The sequence below is a fragment of the Camponotus vicinus genome, unplaced genomic scaffold (assembly GCF_025532165.1).
Source record: "Camponotus vicinus isolate PSW18456_S1 unplaced genomic scaffold, iyCamVici1.0 SCAF_8, whole genome shotgun sequence".
NCBI lineage: Eukaryota > Metazoa > Arthropoda > Insecta > Hymenoptera > Formicidae > Camponotus > Camponotus vicinus.
In genome coordinates, this window is record NW_028141980.1 from 5223033 (window position 1) to 5239248 (window position 16216).

The following is a 16216-nucleotide window of genomic DNA, read 5'->3' on the forward strand; positions in this document are numbered from 1 at the left end:
GAGACTGTATAATACTGACTGCGCAGGTATTGAGTGACTGCGCATATGAAAAGACGAATTGCGCATGCGCAGTGCGACTGCGCATACGAAAAAGATGAATAAGGGTGACTGCACAGGTGCTAAGCGTCTGCGCATGTGAAAGGACGAAGTGCGCATGCGCAGTGCGACTGCGCACACCAGAAAGGCGAATACGCAAGCGAAAACGATCCGACCAATAGCGCGTAGCGATTAAAAACAGACCGAGCCGCCGAGAAAGCGTTAGTGGTGGGGATAGCGAAGAGTGGGGTGGCCTATATAAGGGGCTGCAGAGCTCACTCGACAGCTTTTTCCCGGATGTCTTCGTTGCGATATTTCGATAGCGAACGTATAGTGAGTTTGTCGGAATTTTCCATAAATAGAAACGAAACGACGCGAATATTGTTCCGCGTACACGGCGATATAGTGTAAATAAATCCGAAAGCTTTTTCCCGGATGTCTTCGTTGCGATATTTCGTTCGCGAGCTTGTAGTGAGTCAAACGGAATTTTCCATAGAAATAATCGAAGTAACGTGAATATTGTTCCGCGTACACGGCGATATATTGTAAATAAATCCGAGAGCTTTTTCCCGGATGCCTTTGTTGCGATATTTCGGTAGCAAGCGTGTAGCAAGTTTATCGGAATTTTCCATAGAAATAACGAAGTAACGTGAATATTGTTCCGCGTACACGGCGATATTGTGTTTACGAGGACTTGCATGTCCAAGTGTGAAATAACTGTAGAATCCAAAGTTCATTTATATTTTATTTTATTTTAAATATATAAATATATATATATATACAGGGTGACCCATTTTAACTTAGGCAGCCAAATAACTCGAAAAATAAGCAAGATAGAGAAAAATGTTTTAGACAAAAGTTGTATGGTTTCGAGGGGACCATAAGATGGTATCATTGGTTTGACCTTGAAGAGTCATTTGAAGGTCACGTGAAGGTCACTTCAATTTTTTTAAATGGAACATCCTATATATTTTTGTACATTCTTGTAGCTCATCTCGAGAGCTTTCCAAAACACTATAATTAAGTACATTTTCGTTAAGTACTTTTTGAGTTATGAGGCTTGAAATAATTTCTTACTTTTACATAAACCGTAAAATATCTTGTAAAATATTCATTTTTCGATTACCTTACCTTAATAGTTTTATGTACAAAATAATGAGAGGAATCAATTGGTGTAAAGAAAACACATAGTTGTTTCGAAGAAAAAATATGTAATTTGCAATTAACAATTCCATATTTTTTCTTAAAAACAACTATGTGTTTTCTTTACACCAATTGATTCCTCTCATTATTTTGTACATAAAAGTATTAAGGTAAGATAATCGAAAAATGAATATTTTACAAGATATTTTACGGTTTATGTAAAATTAAGAAATTATTTCAAGCATCATAACTCAAAAAGTACTTAACGGAAAGGTACTTAATTATAGTGTTTTGGAAAGCTCTCGAAATAAGCTACAAGAATGTACAAAAATATATAGGGTATTCCATTTAAAAAAATTGAAGTGACCTTCACGTGACCTTCAAATGACTCTTCAAGGTCAAACCAATGATACCATCTTATGGCCCCCTCGAAACCATACAACTTTTGTCTAAAACATTTTTCTCTATCTTGCTTATTTTTCGAGTTATTTGGCTGCCTAAGTTAAAATGGGTCACCCTGTATATATAATTTGAACGGTAGCAGTTATCATTTATCCAAGCGATAAATTCCAAGATCCTTAAATCCGGTAGTGATTAATCCATCCGGGAGTGATCTGAAAAGAAATATTTGTGAAACAAATATTTCGAAATTAAAAGGTGACTTACCTGAGGAGGAATCCATAGCGGTGACGTCATCCTGTCAGTGTTGTTCAGCGGCGAAGTCCATCGTCCAGCGGCGACCTGAAACAGAAAAAGAAATATTAGAACGAGTGGAATTACGACGGGAATACGTCGGAAATTTCCATCGTTGAGACGCAGTCAGCGGCCATCTTGTAACCCGATACGGTGGCGTGACGCAGCTAGGCGAGGCCAGTGGAATATTCCAGGGATCTTGATTCTGGCGTTGGGCTTATCCCAGCCCAAAATCCTTGCTTATTGGTGGATAAATAAGCTGGCGACCGTACTTACTAAAGGTAAGAGAACTACATCCTCGGATATTTTTACCCAATATTAAGTCGTCCGACCACAACCTAACTCTAATCTAAACCTATTTCTGATTTAAAACGAAAATTTGGTTTAGGGTGAATCTTGCTTTGCGTGAAAAGTTGCAAACCCATGTGAATTTCGTTTTATCTTGCAAAGTACATGCATGGCTACAATGGGTTCTGCCTCCCCTACGGTGGGGCTCCACTTCAGAAATACCCTAACTCTATTCTGATTTAAACCAAATTTTAATTTTAAATCAGAAATATGTTTTTTATAGCATCTGCATTAATTAAAGGCTATATTTATAGAATGGTTCCATAACCAGAAAAGCGCATTCTATTATTTAATATTTTAAGAGAAAATAATTGTTCTTTCTTTATTAATGTATATAAAAGTTGACCTAAATCGTAGTGACAAATTCCTTCAAATAAATCATGCATCAACATGATTGATATTTTTGGTTATGTAAAAATTTGCTATTGAATGAAAGACACATTCCTCGACAATACCATGTTTTTGATCAATGACATCTAATTTTCTATATTTCGAAGTAATTTTGCTTCTTCTTGTTTTTGTCGTATACATTAGGCAAATTCTGTAAAAATAATTGGAATTGAAACTTGTACTTAATCCGAATATGGTATGAAGTCCTAAATTGTCCTCAAGAATATGCAATAACACAAAATTTTTCTCCAAATTTAAAATATTTAGCCATTAGTTATTTTAGTTTAGCTAATATTTATACCATTAGTTTGAAGTTCATTAATCTGATTAATTAGAGTTGAAAAAATACTTTTATTTCCAAATTCTTTGTAATCTACAATATTATGTAATTGCACCAAAAATATATTTTCAATAACATTTGCTCTTCATCGATACCACCGATGGTACAATATACATTTTTTTTATAAGAGGGAAAGTGCACTTTATGCACACCTCGCTGGCAGGGACCAGCAAGGTATTGTGAGGCTCTGCTGGTCGCCATGTTGCGATCTAGGCAAATACATTAAAAAATCTCTTGCGTCTTCTACATCTCGCCCGTGTGTCGACCACCAGGGATCCGCGCTATTACTTCCTGAGAATCAGCGGGCCGCGCGCTGACGACGACGACTCACGCCCGCGCGCCCTCACTTTCAGGACCCGGAGTCATACTCCTTGGGCCCTCTTAGGCTGTGTTCCGATTTCCCACCCGGGTACATCTAGAGAGCGTTCAGATTCCTCCTAAGTACTTTTGCTGGACTCTCAAGTGAAGCGTTCAGATTACCACTCTATCCACCCGGGAGAGTGAAACAATGGAGTCGGGTGATTTGGGTGGTGATGACGTATAAAGATTACTAGCGATACAAATCGACACAAGCATAGGCTGTGTTCAGCAGGAAATTTTTTCAGCATCAGTGAACAAATAATCTAAAATATAATCTAATCTAAAATACATGAATATTTTACGTACAAAAATGTTCTCGGAAAAGAAATTAATTTTAGATGCTAAAAGGCATCAATTGTGCAAATCGAAAGACAATAAAATCACCAGTTTTGACGGCTCATTAATTGTATATGATAAAATCAGTAAGTATTTATGTGACATAAACTCACACAACACAAAAGGTTAGAAATTTCTTAATTTTCTGTAATTATTTCTTATGTTATTGAAGTGTTTACAGTTTTATCTATCGTAAAATATCCGTAAAAACAAAAATAATTCGAATTGTTATTATATTACATTTTTGATAAGTGTTAATATATTACATTTGTAATAAGAAACAATGTATATTCCATGCAATCAACTAGTATATTTCAAAAAATCATATTTTCTTTACCAAATTTCTTTTAATAATGCTCATATAAATATTGTTAAGGATTGTAGCGCTAAATGGAGGGCAGAGCGCACGGGAATAGGGAACGTAGATGAAGGAGAGAGATAGATAGCAAGATGGCGAGAGAGCGTGTGCACGCGAGAACAATGTGATTAAAAAAATATGTGATTGTTAAATAAAGACAAAGTTAAAATAAGACAGCAGTTATTAATCACTCAATAACAAAATTGGCGCCCAACTAGAAGCAACGAACCAAATCTGAGAAAAAGAGTTTGTGTCGAAATTTGGTGGAAAAGAACAATACATCGAAGAGTCGAGCGCGTGGCGAGCGTTGCGGCTACGGTGAAAGACACGAAAACGTTTCACGACGTACAAACAATAATATAGTGAACGTATTACAATCGTTCGGTAACAAGTATCGTAACGGGTGTAGTGCACATGTACATATCACCTCGGTGATATTCGCACAGAGGAACGAGTATATTGAATACTCACACATCGAAAGAGACAGAGTCTCACATACACAAGGATACGGCGTGGCGGTGGACGACGCGCAGTCGAGACATAACCTCAAAGACGAGAATTAGGCATTGGCGTGGGACGACACGCACATTCAAGGCATAACCTCAACAACACGAGAATCGACGCGGCATTGGACGGCGCGTAAACACACGGCATAACCTCGACGATACGTAACGAGATAACGGCAAATATTAGGTAAGTGAGTCGCTCATCTTCTCCTTCGCTCATTCTCTCATCCTTCTCTTATCCAAATAAATAAAGAAAAATGGAACCTAAGCAGTTGAGAATGAAACGCGGTCAAGTGAAAGCGCAACTTACTCGTATTCAGACATTTTTCAGTACAACAGCTGAGTCAACAGTAGCTGAAGCACGAGTACGATTAGAGAAATTACAAGAATTATGGGATAAATTTGAAGAACTTCAAGGTTCTCTCGAGAGCATGCAGGAAAACTTAACCGAGGAGGAGTTGCGGGAAGCTCAAAGCAACAGCGAGGCTGAACGTGCAGTGTTTGAAGCAATGTACTACGACGTGGCGGCGAAGGCTCACGGTATAATAGACAGAGCCAATAGGGCACGAGAACACTGAACATTAGAATTGAATCAAGGTAACAATCGTCAGGACGAAAAAAATTATGTAAGAAGAGCCAAGCCCAAGCTACCGGAAATAAAACTCCCTGAATTTCGCGGAGAATACACAAAATGGATGTTTTTCAAGAATAGTTTCGAATCGACAATTCATAATGATGAGGATCTCTCGCCGGTGCAAAACCATCAATACCTGGTGGGGGTGCTTTAAGGTGAAGCTCGACAAGTATTTCAAGGTTTTAAAATTTCAGATGAAAACTATGAGTGTTCGAAAACCGAAATATCATTTCGCTTAAAAATTATTCGCAAGTAAAATCCGCATTTTTCAATATGTTGTAAATTCGCAAATTCGAATTTAACGGGCGTCGAGAAACTTCTCGAGATGTCTATTTTTCAGAAAAACTCGATCGTTCGTATTATCTCCAATTTTTTTTGGAGCATAAGAAACGCGTGTCATAAACAGTGACAATAACAACGTCAACCGTCGACAAAATCAGCGCGACGCACGGGCATGCGCGCCCATACGTCACGAACAGCTGATTGCCAATCAGCTGTTCTAAAAAGACTGCGCGCATGGCAACCGCGAAAAAGCCGACGTCAGGCCTCATCGGCGGCCAATTACGCGCGGCGCCATGAGGTCACCGCTAAACAATCAAATTTATTGGGCCACGTCGCAACGGGCCCAAAATTCCGCTCGCCTTATAACGGGCACCGCACGCGAGCAAGCCGAAGTCTCGCACTTTTTGTCAAACCGCTTAGTTACAACCGCTCCGCATAGTAAAAACCGCTTATAACGATCGCTTACTCTCTTGGACTTTCCGCAATCTCTTAGATAAAACCGCTGATTAACCGCATTATACGACCGCTTACGAATTCGGAAAACGCTTTTATATCGCTGCATCGCTCGCGATTCCGCTCGCGAAGACCGCTGTTCCGCGAATCACTCAATCGCTGCACTAAACACTTGTCTTTTAAGTTTGACTTTAATAAATGTCACTTTTCGTTTTGTCAAACGTGGCGCACTTTTTTTACTGAAAGACCTTCCGCTCTTACTGTCCACTGTCGGATTCGCTCGCGAACATTTCTGGTCCTTCGAGCCGGATTAACATCCGCTTCCGCAGTTCGTGGGTGAAATTCACGTGTGTCGTCCAGTGCGCGAACCTGAACAGAAAGACAATTAGTGAAGATGAGTGCCGATTTGAAGGCGTTGCTGGAGGCGCAGAATGATGTCCACGGGCGAATGTCTCGCTCCGTGGACAATCTGCGCAAGATGGGCGTCTCAAACATCACCGCCGAAGCCATCCAAGCTCGCCTCCACCTCCTCGAGACGCTGTGGAACAAGTTCGAGGCTCAGCATGAACTCATCAGGACTGCGCTGAAAGAGAAATATCTCGACAGTGAGTACGCAAAAGCTGATTTTATTGACATTGCGGAATCAACTTACGTGACACAGCGGAGCACGTTAGTCGGGTACGCGAACAAACTCAAAAGCGAGCCGCCCAGCGTGCCGAAGACCGAGGCTTACCAGGAGCACGCGCTCAAGACATCGTTGCCGCGGATAAAGCTCCAGACGTTCTCTGGCGCGTACGGAGACTGGCCAGCGTTTCGCGACATCTTCCTGTCCATTATAGGAGACAATCCGTCTATCTCTGACGTGGAAATGCTCCACTACCTCCGTACCAGCTTACAAGGTCCTGCGGAAAAATTAATCCGGTCATTACCGATTGTCGGGGGCAATTATGAGCGGGCGTGGACGATTCTGAGCTCGCATTACGAGAACAAACGGGAACTCATTCGCGCTAACTTCGCCGCTTGTACCGCCGTGCCAAAAATGAAAGCCGCAACCGCCGACGAGCTAAGTCGCCTCTATAACGCCGCCACGACTGCCATCAACGCTCAGGAGAGCATCGATAGGCCCATTGCCACGCACGGGATGGACCTTTTCAATCACCTGCTCGTCGATCGATTCGATCCGCAAACTCGGATGGAATGGGAGTCCTCCATACGCGGTTCCGTCGATCCGCCGAGTAATGCCGTCCTGTTGGGTTTCATGTCCGATCAGATCCTCACACTCAACGCCGTGCATCCGAACTCCGTTGCGAAATCCGGAGGACCATCGAAATCCGCGAAATCGCATTTCGTGAAGCGCACATCCGACTCCTCGACGTGCGCAGCATGCAAGGGCAAGCACTCCCTTATGCAATGCACGGAATTCAAGTCGAAAACCGCGAGCGACAGAAAGAACTTCGTAGAAGCAAACAGACTGTGCTTCAACTGCCTTGGCAATCACTTCCTCGCCAAGTGTCAGTCGGTGAAGACTTGCTTCACGTGCAAGTCACGACACCATACGCTACTCCACGACGCATACGCACCAGCCGACGGAGCAAGCTCATTGTCGGCCAAACGAGTCGCGTCAGACCGCAAGGCGATCCTCCTCGCCACCGCACGCGTCACTGTTACGGATCACCTGGGGAGGCCTCAGGACGTTCGCGCGCTGATCGACCAGGGATCGGAAGTCTCTCTGGTCTCCGAGACCTTGGCGCAACGCTTGCGTCTGCCGCGGATCCGATCCTCGATGATCATCGCCGGGGTTGGAGGAGCATCCGGAGCTACTCGCGGAAGGCTATCTCTAAGCCTCGCCTCTGGAGTGACAGGGGCCACGCTTCCAGTCATGGCGTACGTCCTTCCGCGCCTATCGACATACCAGGGTCCCATCGTGAGAAGTACCATCACCTGGCCACACATTCGCGGTCTTTCTCTGGCGGACCCGCAGTACCTCGACCGAGATCCCATCGAGTTACTGCTCGGCGCGGACGTGTACTCCGCCATTCTCCAAGACGGTCTTCGCAAGGGGCGCAGGGACGAGCCCATCGCGCAGCAAACCTCACTCGGCTGGATCCTGTCAGGAGGTAACAGGGCTACGACCCAAGGCAACCAAAATACCCACCAATGTTCGGTCGATCACCACCTAAACGACCTGGTGCAGCTATTTTGGGAGCAGGAAAGAGAGCCTGCCGCTCCCGTCGCTCTCACCGCCGAAGAGAAGAGGTGCGAAGACCTCTTCACCCGCGAGCACGCACGCACCAGCACCGGACGGTACGTAGTGAGACTGCCGTTCGCTGGAGCACCGCCCTCTCTCACCGAGACCCGCAAGCCGGCCGAACGTCTGCTCAACGCCATGGAGCGCCGCTGCTCCAAGGACGCTCGATTCGGCGATCTTTACCGCAGCTTCATGCAGGAGTATGAAGACCTGCAACATATGGAAGTCGTAAACACCTCATCCGAACAAGAAAACACCGCTAAGTGCTACTTACCGCATCACGGAGTGCTGCGGGAAACGAGCACATCAACGAAGCTCAGGGTCGTCTTCAACGGCTCGCAGCTCTCGATCTCGGGCGCGTCCCTCAACGTCAACTTATTGACGGGCGCCAACCTCCTGCCAGTCCTCGCCGACGTGCTCCTTCGTTGGCGTTGGCACCGCTATGTCTTTGTGACGGACATCGAAAAGATGTACCGCCAAATCCTCATCCATCAGGAGGACCGCGACCACCAGCGGATACTCTGGCGGCACCGAGTCACCGACGACGTCCGCGAGTACCGCCTACGAACGGTCACGTATGGCTTGGCGTGCGCGCCATTTCTCGCCATACGGACCCTACACCAGCTCGCTGACGACGAGGGTTCGCAATTTCCGCGCGGAGCGGTAGCACTACGCCGCGATACTTACGTGGACGACGTCGTCACCGGAGCAAGCACCATCTCGGAGGCCACCACGTTGCAGCGGGAACTACGCGGTCTTTGCACGGCGGGCGGGTTTCCGCTCAGGAAGTGGGGGGCCAACAACCTCGGTATCCTGTCTGGAGTCCCACCAGAACACTGGATCACCAGCTCACCGCACTCGTGGTCCCACGAAAGCCACGCTACACTGGGCCTCCACTGGCACCCGGCCAGTGATCACTTCACTTTCTCGGTGCAAGCACGTCACTTCACCGAGTTCACAAAAAGACGCGTTCTGTCCGAGACCGCACGGCTGTTTGATCCTCTAGGGTGGCTCACTCCGGTCACAATGCGAGCTAAAATTTTGATCCAGTCCGCCTGGCTGAAGAAGCTGGACTGGGACGCTCCTCTTCCGTCGGCAGACGCCCTGTCCTGGAAGAACCTCCTCTCTGACCTTCCGCGGCTGAACGAGATCAGGGTCTCTCGCTGGTTGGGCAGCGACGGACCACACGCACAGATCGAACTCCACGGGTTCGCCGACGCCTCGGAGCGAGGATACGCCGCGGTGGTGTACCTCCGCTCCACCACTGAAGATGACACCGCACTTCACTTGCTGGCTGCCAAGGGCAAGGTCGCTCCGGTGAAGCCAGTGTCATTTCCGCGACTCGAGTTGTGCGCGGCCACCCTACTAACGAATCTCACTGCTCACACGCACACTCTCCTGGGTTTGCCCACAGCGCCAGTCTTCCTGTGATCTGACTCCAGGGTAGCGCTGAGCTGGATCCAGGGGCATGCCTCCCGCTGGAAGACCTACGTGGCCAACAGGGTGTCACAGATCCAGGTCCAACTGCCCGACGCTCGATGGCGGCATGTGCCGGGAAAGGACAATCCGGCCGACTGCGCCTCCCGAGGAACCCAACCGGGTGACTTGATCGGCCATCCGCTCTGGTGGACCGGACCATCCTGGCTGCGGAGTGACAAGGCACTTTGGCCGAGCGACGACTGCGTCTTGCCAAACTTGGAGGTGCCGGAGCAACGAGCCGCCGGCTCGCTCAATACCTCCGTCAAGGCCATCACCGAGCCAGAACTCATTCTCCGTTTCTCGTCCTTGCACCGGCTACTCAGGGTGACGGCCTGGTGTCTTCGTTGGCGCAAAATCGCACGGAAAATGCACAACGCCACAGACGTCGCACAAACTCTGGAGCCACGCGAAATCGAAGACGCACTTTTACGATGGGCTCGAACTTCGCAGGCACTGCACTACACAACCGAGGTCTCATCACTGAGCAGAGGACGTGCTTTGCCACCACGGAGTCCGCTCACCAAGCTGAGCCCCTATCTGGACGACAGCGGCACAATGCGAGTCGGAGGCCGTCTCAAACACGCCATCCTGTCTCACGATGAACGGCACCCAATCATCATTCCGCCGGACTCCTGGATGGCTGGGCTCCTGGTGGACTCCTGCCATCGTAGGACTCTACATGGAGGAGTGCAGCTCACCCTCGGGCTACTGCGCCAACGGTTTTGGATCCCGCGAGGTCGAGCCATCGTCAAGAAGTCCATCCATCAATGCGTCACGTGCACCCGATGGCGAGCCACCGCACCGCAGCCACTGATGGGCAACCTCCCCCAGGAGCGAGTGACTCCGGCGCGTCCATTTTTGCGTACCGGAGTCGACTACGCCGGTCCGATCCTCATCCGGACCAGCAAGGGACGAGGCCATCGAGCAAACAAAGGTTTTATTTCTGTTTTTGTCTGCCTTAGCTCCAAGGCAGTTCATCTAGAAGTGGTCTCCGACTACACAGCTGAGGCGTTCCTGGCTGCCTTCCGTCGCTTCGTTTCCAGACGGGGACTCTGCCACGAGGTGTTCTCGGACTGCGGCACTAACTTCATCGGAGCAAGCCGAGAACTCCGAGAAATGTTTCGCGCCTCAACTGCCGACGGCCGTCGCATCGCACAGGCAGCAGCTTCAGACGGCATAAAGTGGCGGTTTAATCCGCCCGCAGCTCCTCACTTTGGCGGACTTTGGGAGGCAGCCGTCAAGTCTACGAAACATCACCTTCGAAGGGTCATCGGCGAGGCAACGCTCACCTTTGAGGAGATGACGACTCTTCTCACACAGGTGGAGGCGTGCCTCAATTCGCGCCCGCTTCAACCACTGACCGACGATCCGGACGACTTGGCGGCACTCACACCCGGTCATTTCCTGATCGGAGCTCCCCTTCTGGCCGTCCCCGAGCCGTCGCTTGCCACCGAGAGAGAGAACACGCTGTCACGATGGCAGCTTCTTCAAAAAATGCGCGATCACTTTTGGGAACGGTGGTCGCGCGAATATCTTCAGACGCTGGCTGGCAGACCGAAATGGCAGAGGAGCGAGACCGGCCCAAGCGTCGGCGACCTGTGCCTCCTGCGGGCGGAGACAACACCTCCAACCAGGTGGCCACTCGCCCGAATCACGGCACTGCACCCGGGAGACGACGGCGTGACACGCGTGGTCACCGTGCGCACAGCATCCTCGGAGTTCGTTCGGCCACTCGCGAAGATCATCCTCTTGCCAGGAACTGACACCGCAGCATCTCCAACGCACTCGGATTCGTGAGCTCTCACGAAACCCGAACTTTCTTTCATGTCTCATCCACATTGTACAATATTCACTCACATTATGTTTCACGGTATCATAATTCCGGGAATCGTACGCGCTTAATCACATGTAATTATATTAAAGCACATTCGATATTATGCGAGATCCGCGAGCCGTGTCATCAGTCTCTTTTTTTTTCTCTGATTTCTCTGTTCTCTCTCTTGCACCACAATTTCACGTTCACGTTAACATTTCACTGCACTCGCGAGATTATTCACAAATTCACTGTACATTTTCTCATCATTCATCACTGTATAAATCTCTTTACTTCACACGATACTATTCTCGCGAAAGACACGAATAAACTGAACGACACGTGTCTTTGTACTACGTCACGCATTCCATTCATGATCACTATCACCAACTCATCAATCGGACCGTTCGCGACACCTGCCCGCGCCCGAACACATTCGCAAATTTCGTCACGTACTGACGAGGCGGGCGGGATGTTCGAAAACCGAAATATCATTTCGCTTAAAAATTATTCGCAAGTAAAATCCGCATTTTTCAATATGTTGTAAATTCGCAAATTCGAATTTAACGGGCGTCGAGAAACTTCTCGAGATGTCTATTTTTCAGAAAAACTCGATCGTTCGTATTATCTCCAATTTTTTTTGGAGCATAAGAAACGCGTGTCATAAACAGTGACAATAACAACGTCAACCGTCGACAAAATCAGCGCGACGCACGGGCATGCGCGCCCATACGTCACGAACAGCTGATTGCCAATCAGCTGTTCTAAAAAGACTGCGCGCATGGCAACCGCGAAAAAGCCGACGTCAGGCCTCATCGGCGGCCAATTACGCGCGGCGCCATGAGGTCACCGCTAAACAATCAAATTTATTGGGCCACGTCGCAACGGGCCCAAAATTCCGCTCGCCTTATAACGGGCACCGCACGCGAGCAAGCCGAAGTCTCGCACTTTTTGTCAAACCGCTTAGTTACAACCGCTCCGCATAGTAAAAACCGCTTATAACGATCGCTTACTCTCTTGGACTTTCCGCAATCTCTTAGATAAAACCGCTGATTAACCGCATTATACGACCGCTTACGAATTCGGAAAACGCTTTTATATCGCTGCATCGCTCGCGATTCCGCTCGCGAAGACCGCTGTTCCGCGAATCACTCAATCGCTGCACTAAACACTTGTCTTTTAAGTTTGACTTTAATAAATGTCACTTTTCGTTTTGTCAAACGTGGCGCACTTTTTTTACTGAAAGACCTTCCGCTCTTACTGTCCACTGTCGGATTCGCTCGCGAACAATGAGAGTGCATGGAAACTGCTCAAGGACACTTATGACAATGAGATGATCATAATCGAGACACATCTCGACGAATTGTTACAATTTTCGAATATCACGAAGGAAAATAAAGCTGAATCAATCCGACAATTTATTTGGCATATTCAGACACACTTCAAATCGCTCGAAGTGTTGCAACAGCCCGTATTTGAATTGGAGACAATCATAATACATCTGGCAAAAAAAAAACTCGATTTCACGGAGCAGCGCGATTGGCAGAACATTGTTGAAGGTAAGACACCTCACAATATGCCACGACTGGATGAATTTATCAAATTTTTGACGGAACGTTGTCACATGCTCAGAGTCTTGAACAACTCAAAGGAAAAGCCTACAGTGCAAAAGCCTCAGCAGCAGAAGAGGATCGAGAAAAAGGTTTCTCTTGCTTCGACATCATCGAGTTGTAAGATTTGCAACGGAGATCATCCAGCATACAAATGCGATGAGTTGCTCAAAACGGCAACATCGGAAAGATTTCAATTGGTTCGAGAAAAGCAACTCTGCGTAAATTGTCTCAACCCAGGGCATTATGCAAATAATTGCAAGGCATCCTCGTGTAAAAAATGTCAAGGCAAGCACAACACTATGCTACACAGAGAAACGGAAACATCGTCGCGAGAGAACGAAAAAACGGATACATCAGTAGTGATAATTTGCTCAGAGAATTTATCCACGAAAGCCATACCGATGACAAAGGTTTCGAGAGATGAGGAGACCTCGGCAGGAGTATAATACGCTCAAAGACCAGCGTCCCGTGTGGTACTGTCAACAGCTCGAGTCTATGTACAAGATGAAGATGGCAACCAGCAGATTTGCAGGGCATTACTTGATCCTGGATCGCAATCAAATTTAATCACGGAAAAAATAATACGAAAACTTAAGTTCATGTCGATCAGAAGATCGAGATATCTGCGGTGTCAGTCAGTCGAGAACAAAAATACGAAAAGCCGCGCAAGTAAGACTTGCGTCAATGCATAATGATTTCGCGACAATACTCGAGTGTCTCGTCTTACCATCGATAACAGAAGATTTACCGCAAAAAAGGATCGAAATGAAAGGCATTACGTTACCGAAGGATATTTCGCTGGCAGACCCTATTTTCCAGGAACCGGGATCGATTGATCTATTGATTGGCGCAGAATTATATTGGAAAATACTTCTAGGCGCACCGCGAAATCGCATAAACGGACAACCTGCGCTGCAAAATACAAAGTTTGGCTGGATAGTAGGAGGTTCCCTAAACGACGATGAAGCTAATTTTCGTCGTCATGTCTGCTCGTGTCGAATCAAACGTTGAGCGAACAAGTCGAGCGGTTTTGGAAGCAGGAAACGGTTCCCGAAGCCTGTCAATTCACGAAAGAAGACGTTGAATGCGAGACGAAGTTTATTGAAACTACAGAACGAGACGAGACAGGAAGATTTATTGTTCATCTACCAGTACGCATGAGCGTGAAATTAGGCGATTCGAAAGATTCGGCATATCGGCGATTTATTGCGCTAGAACGACGGTTGAGTAAAGATCCAACGTTAAGGGCGAGCTACGTGGATTTCATGTAAGACTACGAGCAGCAAGGACATATGTTGGCGGTGACGGAGGAAAACGCACTCGAATCGGAATCATATTATTTGCCGCATCAAGCTGTAGTGCGACCTGATAGTGTGACAACTAAGCTCCGAGTTGTATTCGACGCATCAGCCAAAACGAGTACGGGGAATTCGCTAAACGATAAATTAATGGCAGGCCCAAATCTACAGAAGGAATTATTAAACATTATACTCCGTTTTAGGATGCACGAATACGTTTTAACCGCAGATGTGGCGGCTATGTTCAGGCAGATTCTCGTGGACAAGCGAGATCGAGTGTTACAGCGAATACACTGGAGAAAAGATTCGAGTCAACCGGTACAAGTTTTTGAGCTGAACACGGTAACATACGGAACAGCATGCGCTCCATATTTAGCGATGCGTTGTCTTCAACAGTTGGCGAGGGAGCACCTTGTCGATTTGCCAGAAGCAGCGCATGCCATTAAGGACGATTGTTATATGGATGATATTTTAACAGGATCGAGAAAACTCGAAGATGCGATTAAGTTGCAAAATATCTCTCAGATTTTCATGAACGGACAATTTTCTCTTCGTAAATGGAGGTCAAACGACCCACGAGTACTTCGGCACCTTTCAGAGAAGATTAGAACCGATACCTTGTTACGCATCGACGACAATGGGACCTTAAAAACGTTGGGCTTACTGTGGAACTCGGCATCAGATTGTCTACAGTATAGCATCGAGATATCAAATTCACAAACGGTGACTAAACGAATGTTGTCAAAAATAGCACAAGTTTTTGACCCACTCGGGCTTCTAGCTCCTTTGTTGGTCAACGGTAAGATAATTCTGCAGCAATTATGGTCGCATAGCATCGAATGGGGCGAAAGTGTACCCGAAAATATCCGTGCAACGTGGGAAAATTACTATCTCTCCTTGCCAAGAGTCAATGAATTACGAATTCCGAGAAATGTAACTCCAGCGCGAAATTCGGAAAAATTCAATGTCGTTGGATTCGGCGATGCATCAGAAAAGGCGTACGGAGCATGTTTGTACGCAGTGAGTACCGACAGTAATGGTAACGTCAATTCTCATCTTATTTGTTCGAAATCGAAATTATCACCTTTGAAGACAATCTCATTACCCAGATTAGAACTTGAAGCCGCGCTTTTACTTTCGCGATTATACACAATAGCGCGAAATTCGTATGGTTCAAGAATCGATGAAGTTACTCTCTGGAGTGACAGCACGATAGTTTTCGGTTGGATAAAAAGTCTGCCCAGTTCACTAAAGACGTTTGTAGCGAATCGCGTTTCAAAAATTCAAAATATGACGGAGAATATCGCCTGGCATGATGTGTATTCTAAGGAAAATCCTGCTGACTTAATCACGAGGGGAGTCAGCGTGGACACGCTATTGAATAACGGCCTCTGGTGGAACGGTCCCCACTGGTTAAAGTCCGATTATTGTCGACCAGAACAGGAAGAAGAGCCGGAAATGAATCTATCAGAAATGAAATCAACAGCGATTACAATGAAGATAACGGAGGATTACGATATATTAATGAGGTATTCCTCTTTCGACAAGCTCAAGCGGGTTATTGCGTATTGCATGCGATTCAAAAATAACGCTCTCAAGAAGAAAAATGGCGGTCCGTTGACGGTCGAAGAATGCGATGAGGCTGAAAAGGCAATAGTAAAATTGGTACAACGAGAAACATTTCGTCAAGAGATTCGAGATTTGAAGGAGCAACGAGAAATCTCTCGCAAAAGTCAATTAAGAGGATTAGATTCCTTCCTGGATACAGACTGATTCGAGTAGGAGGGAGACTCCGAAATTCAAATCTACTCTGGACACAAAAACATCAAATAATTTTACCGGCCAAACATTTTGTAACCGGTTTGATTATACGCAGTGAGCATGTC

The 16216-nt window shown here is 46.7% G+C and overlaps 5 protein-coding genes across 5 annotated transcripts; all 5 read left to right on the top strand.

Moving 5' to 3' along the window:
- Positions 1-6273: 6273 nt before the first annotated feature.
- LOC145976337 (uncharacterized) lies at positions 6274-8191 on the top strand. The gene is made up of 2 exons (XM_083107400.1): positions 6274-7988; positions 8089-8191. The coding sequence occupies exons 1-2, from the start codon at positions 6274-6276 to the stop codon at positions 8189-8191; spliced, it is 1818 nt and encodes a 605-aa protein (XP_082963526.1).
- A 404-nt stretch (positions 8192-8595) lies between these two features.
- Positions 8596-9558, top strand: LOC145976338 (uncharacterized). The gene has a single exon (XM_083107401.1). It carries the CDS (start codon positions 8596-8598, stop codon positions 9556-9558), a length of 963 nt encoding a protein of 320 aa, XP_082963527.1.
- Positions 9559-9972: 414 nt separating this feature from the next.
- Positions 9973-11403, top strand: LOC145976339 (uncharacterized). Its single transcript, XM_083107402.1, has one exon. The coding sequence runs from the start codon at positions 9973-9975 to the stop codon at positions 11401-11403; it is 1431 nt and encodes a 476-aa protein (XP_082963528.1).
- Positions 11404-12752: 1349 nt separating this feature from the next.
- LOC145976340 (uncharacterized) lies at positions 12753-13478 on the top strand. The gene has a single exon (XM_083107403.1). It carries the CDS (start codon positions 12753-12755, stop codon positions 13476-13478), a length of 726 nt encoding a protein of 241 aa, XP_082963529.1.
- Positions 13479-14324: 846 nt separating this feature from the next.
- LOC145976341 (uncharacterized) lies at positions 14325-16103 on the top strand. The gene has a single exon (XM_083107404.1). The coding sequence runs from the start codon at positions 14325-14327 to the stop codon at positions 16101-16103; it is 1779 nt and encodes a 592-aa protein (XP_082963530.1).
- Positions 16104-16216: the final 113 nt, after the last annotated feature.

Bases quoted from the DNA above. Each gene is read 5' to 3' on its own strand.
- LOC145976337 (XM_083107400.1), top strand. From the start codon at position 6,274: ATGAGTGCCGATTTGAAGGCGTTGCTGGAGGCGCAGAATGATGTCCAC. The intron at 7,989-8,088 runs GTCAGGAGGTAA...TTTTGGGAGCAG, and splicing joins ACCTCACTCGGCTGGATCCT to GAAAGAGAGCCTGCCGCTCC.
- LOC145976338 (XM_083107401.1), top strand. From the start codon at position 8,596: ATGTACCGCCAAATCCTCATCCATCAGGAGGACCGCGACCACCAGCGG.
- LOC145976339 (XM_083107402.1), top strand. From the start codon at position 9,973: ATGCACAACGCCACAGACGTCGCACAAACTCTGGAGCCACGCGAAATC.
- LOC145976340 (XM_083107403.1), top strand. From the start codon at position 12,753: ATGATCATAATCGAGACACATCTCGACGAATTGTTACAATTTTCGAAT.
- LOC145976341 (XM_083107404.1), top strand. From the start codon at position 14,325: ATGTTGGCGGTGACGGAGGAAAACGCACTCGAATCGGAATCATATTAT.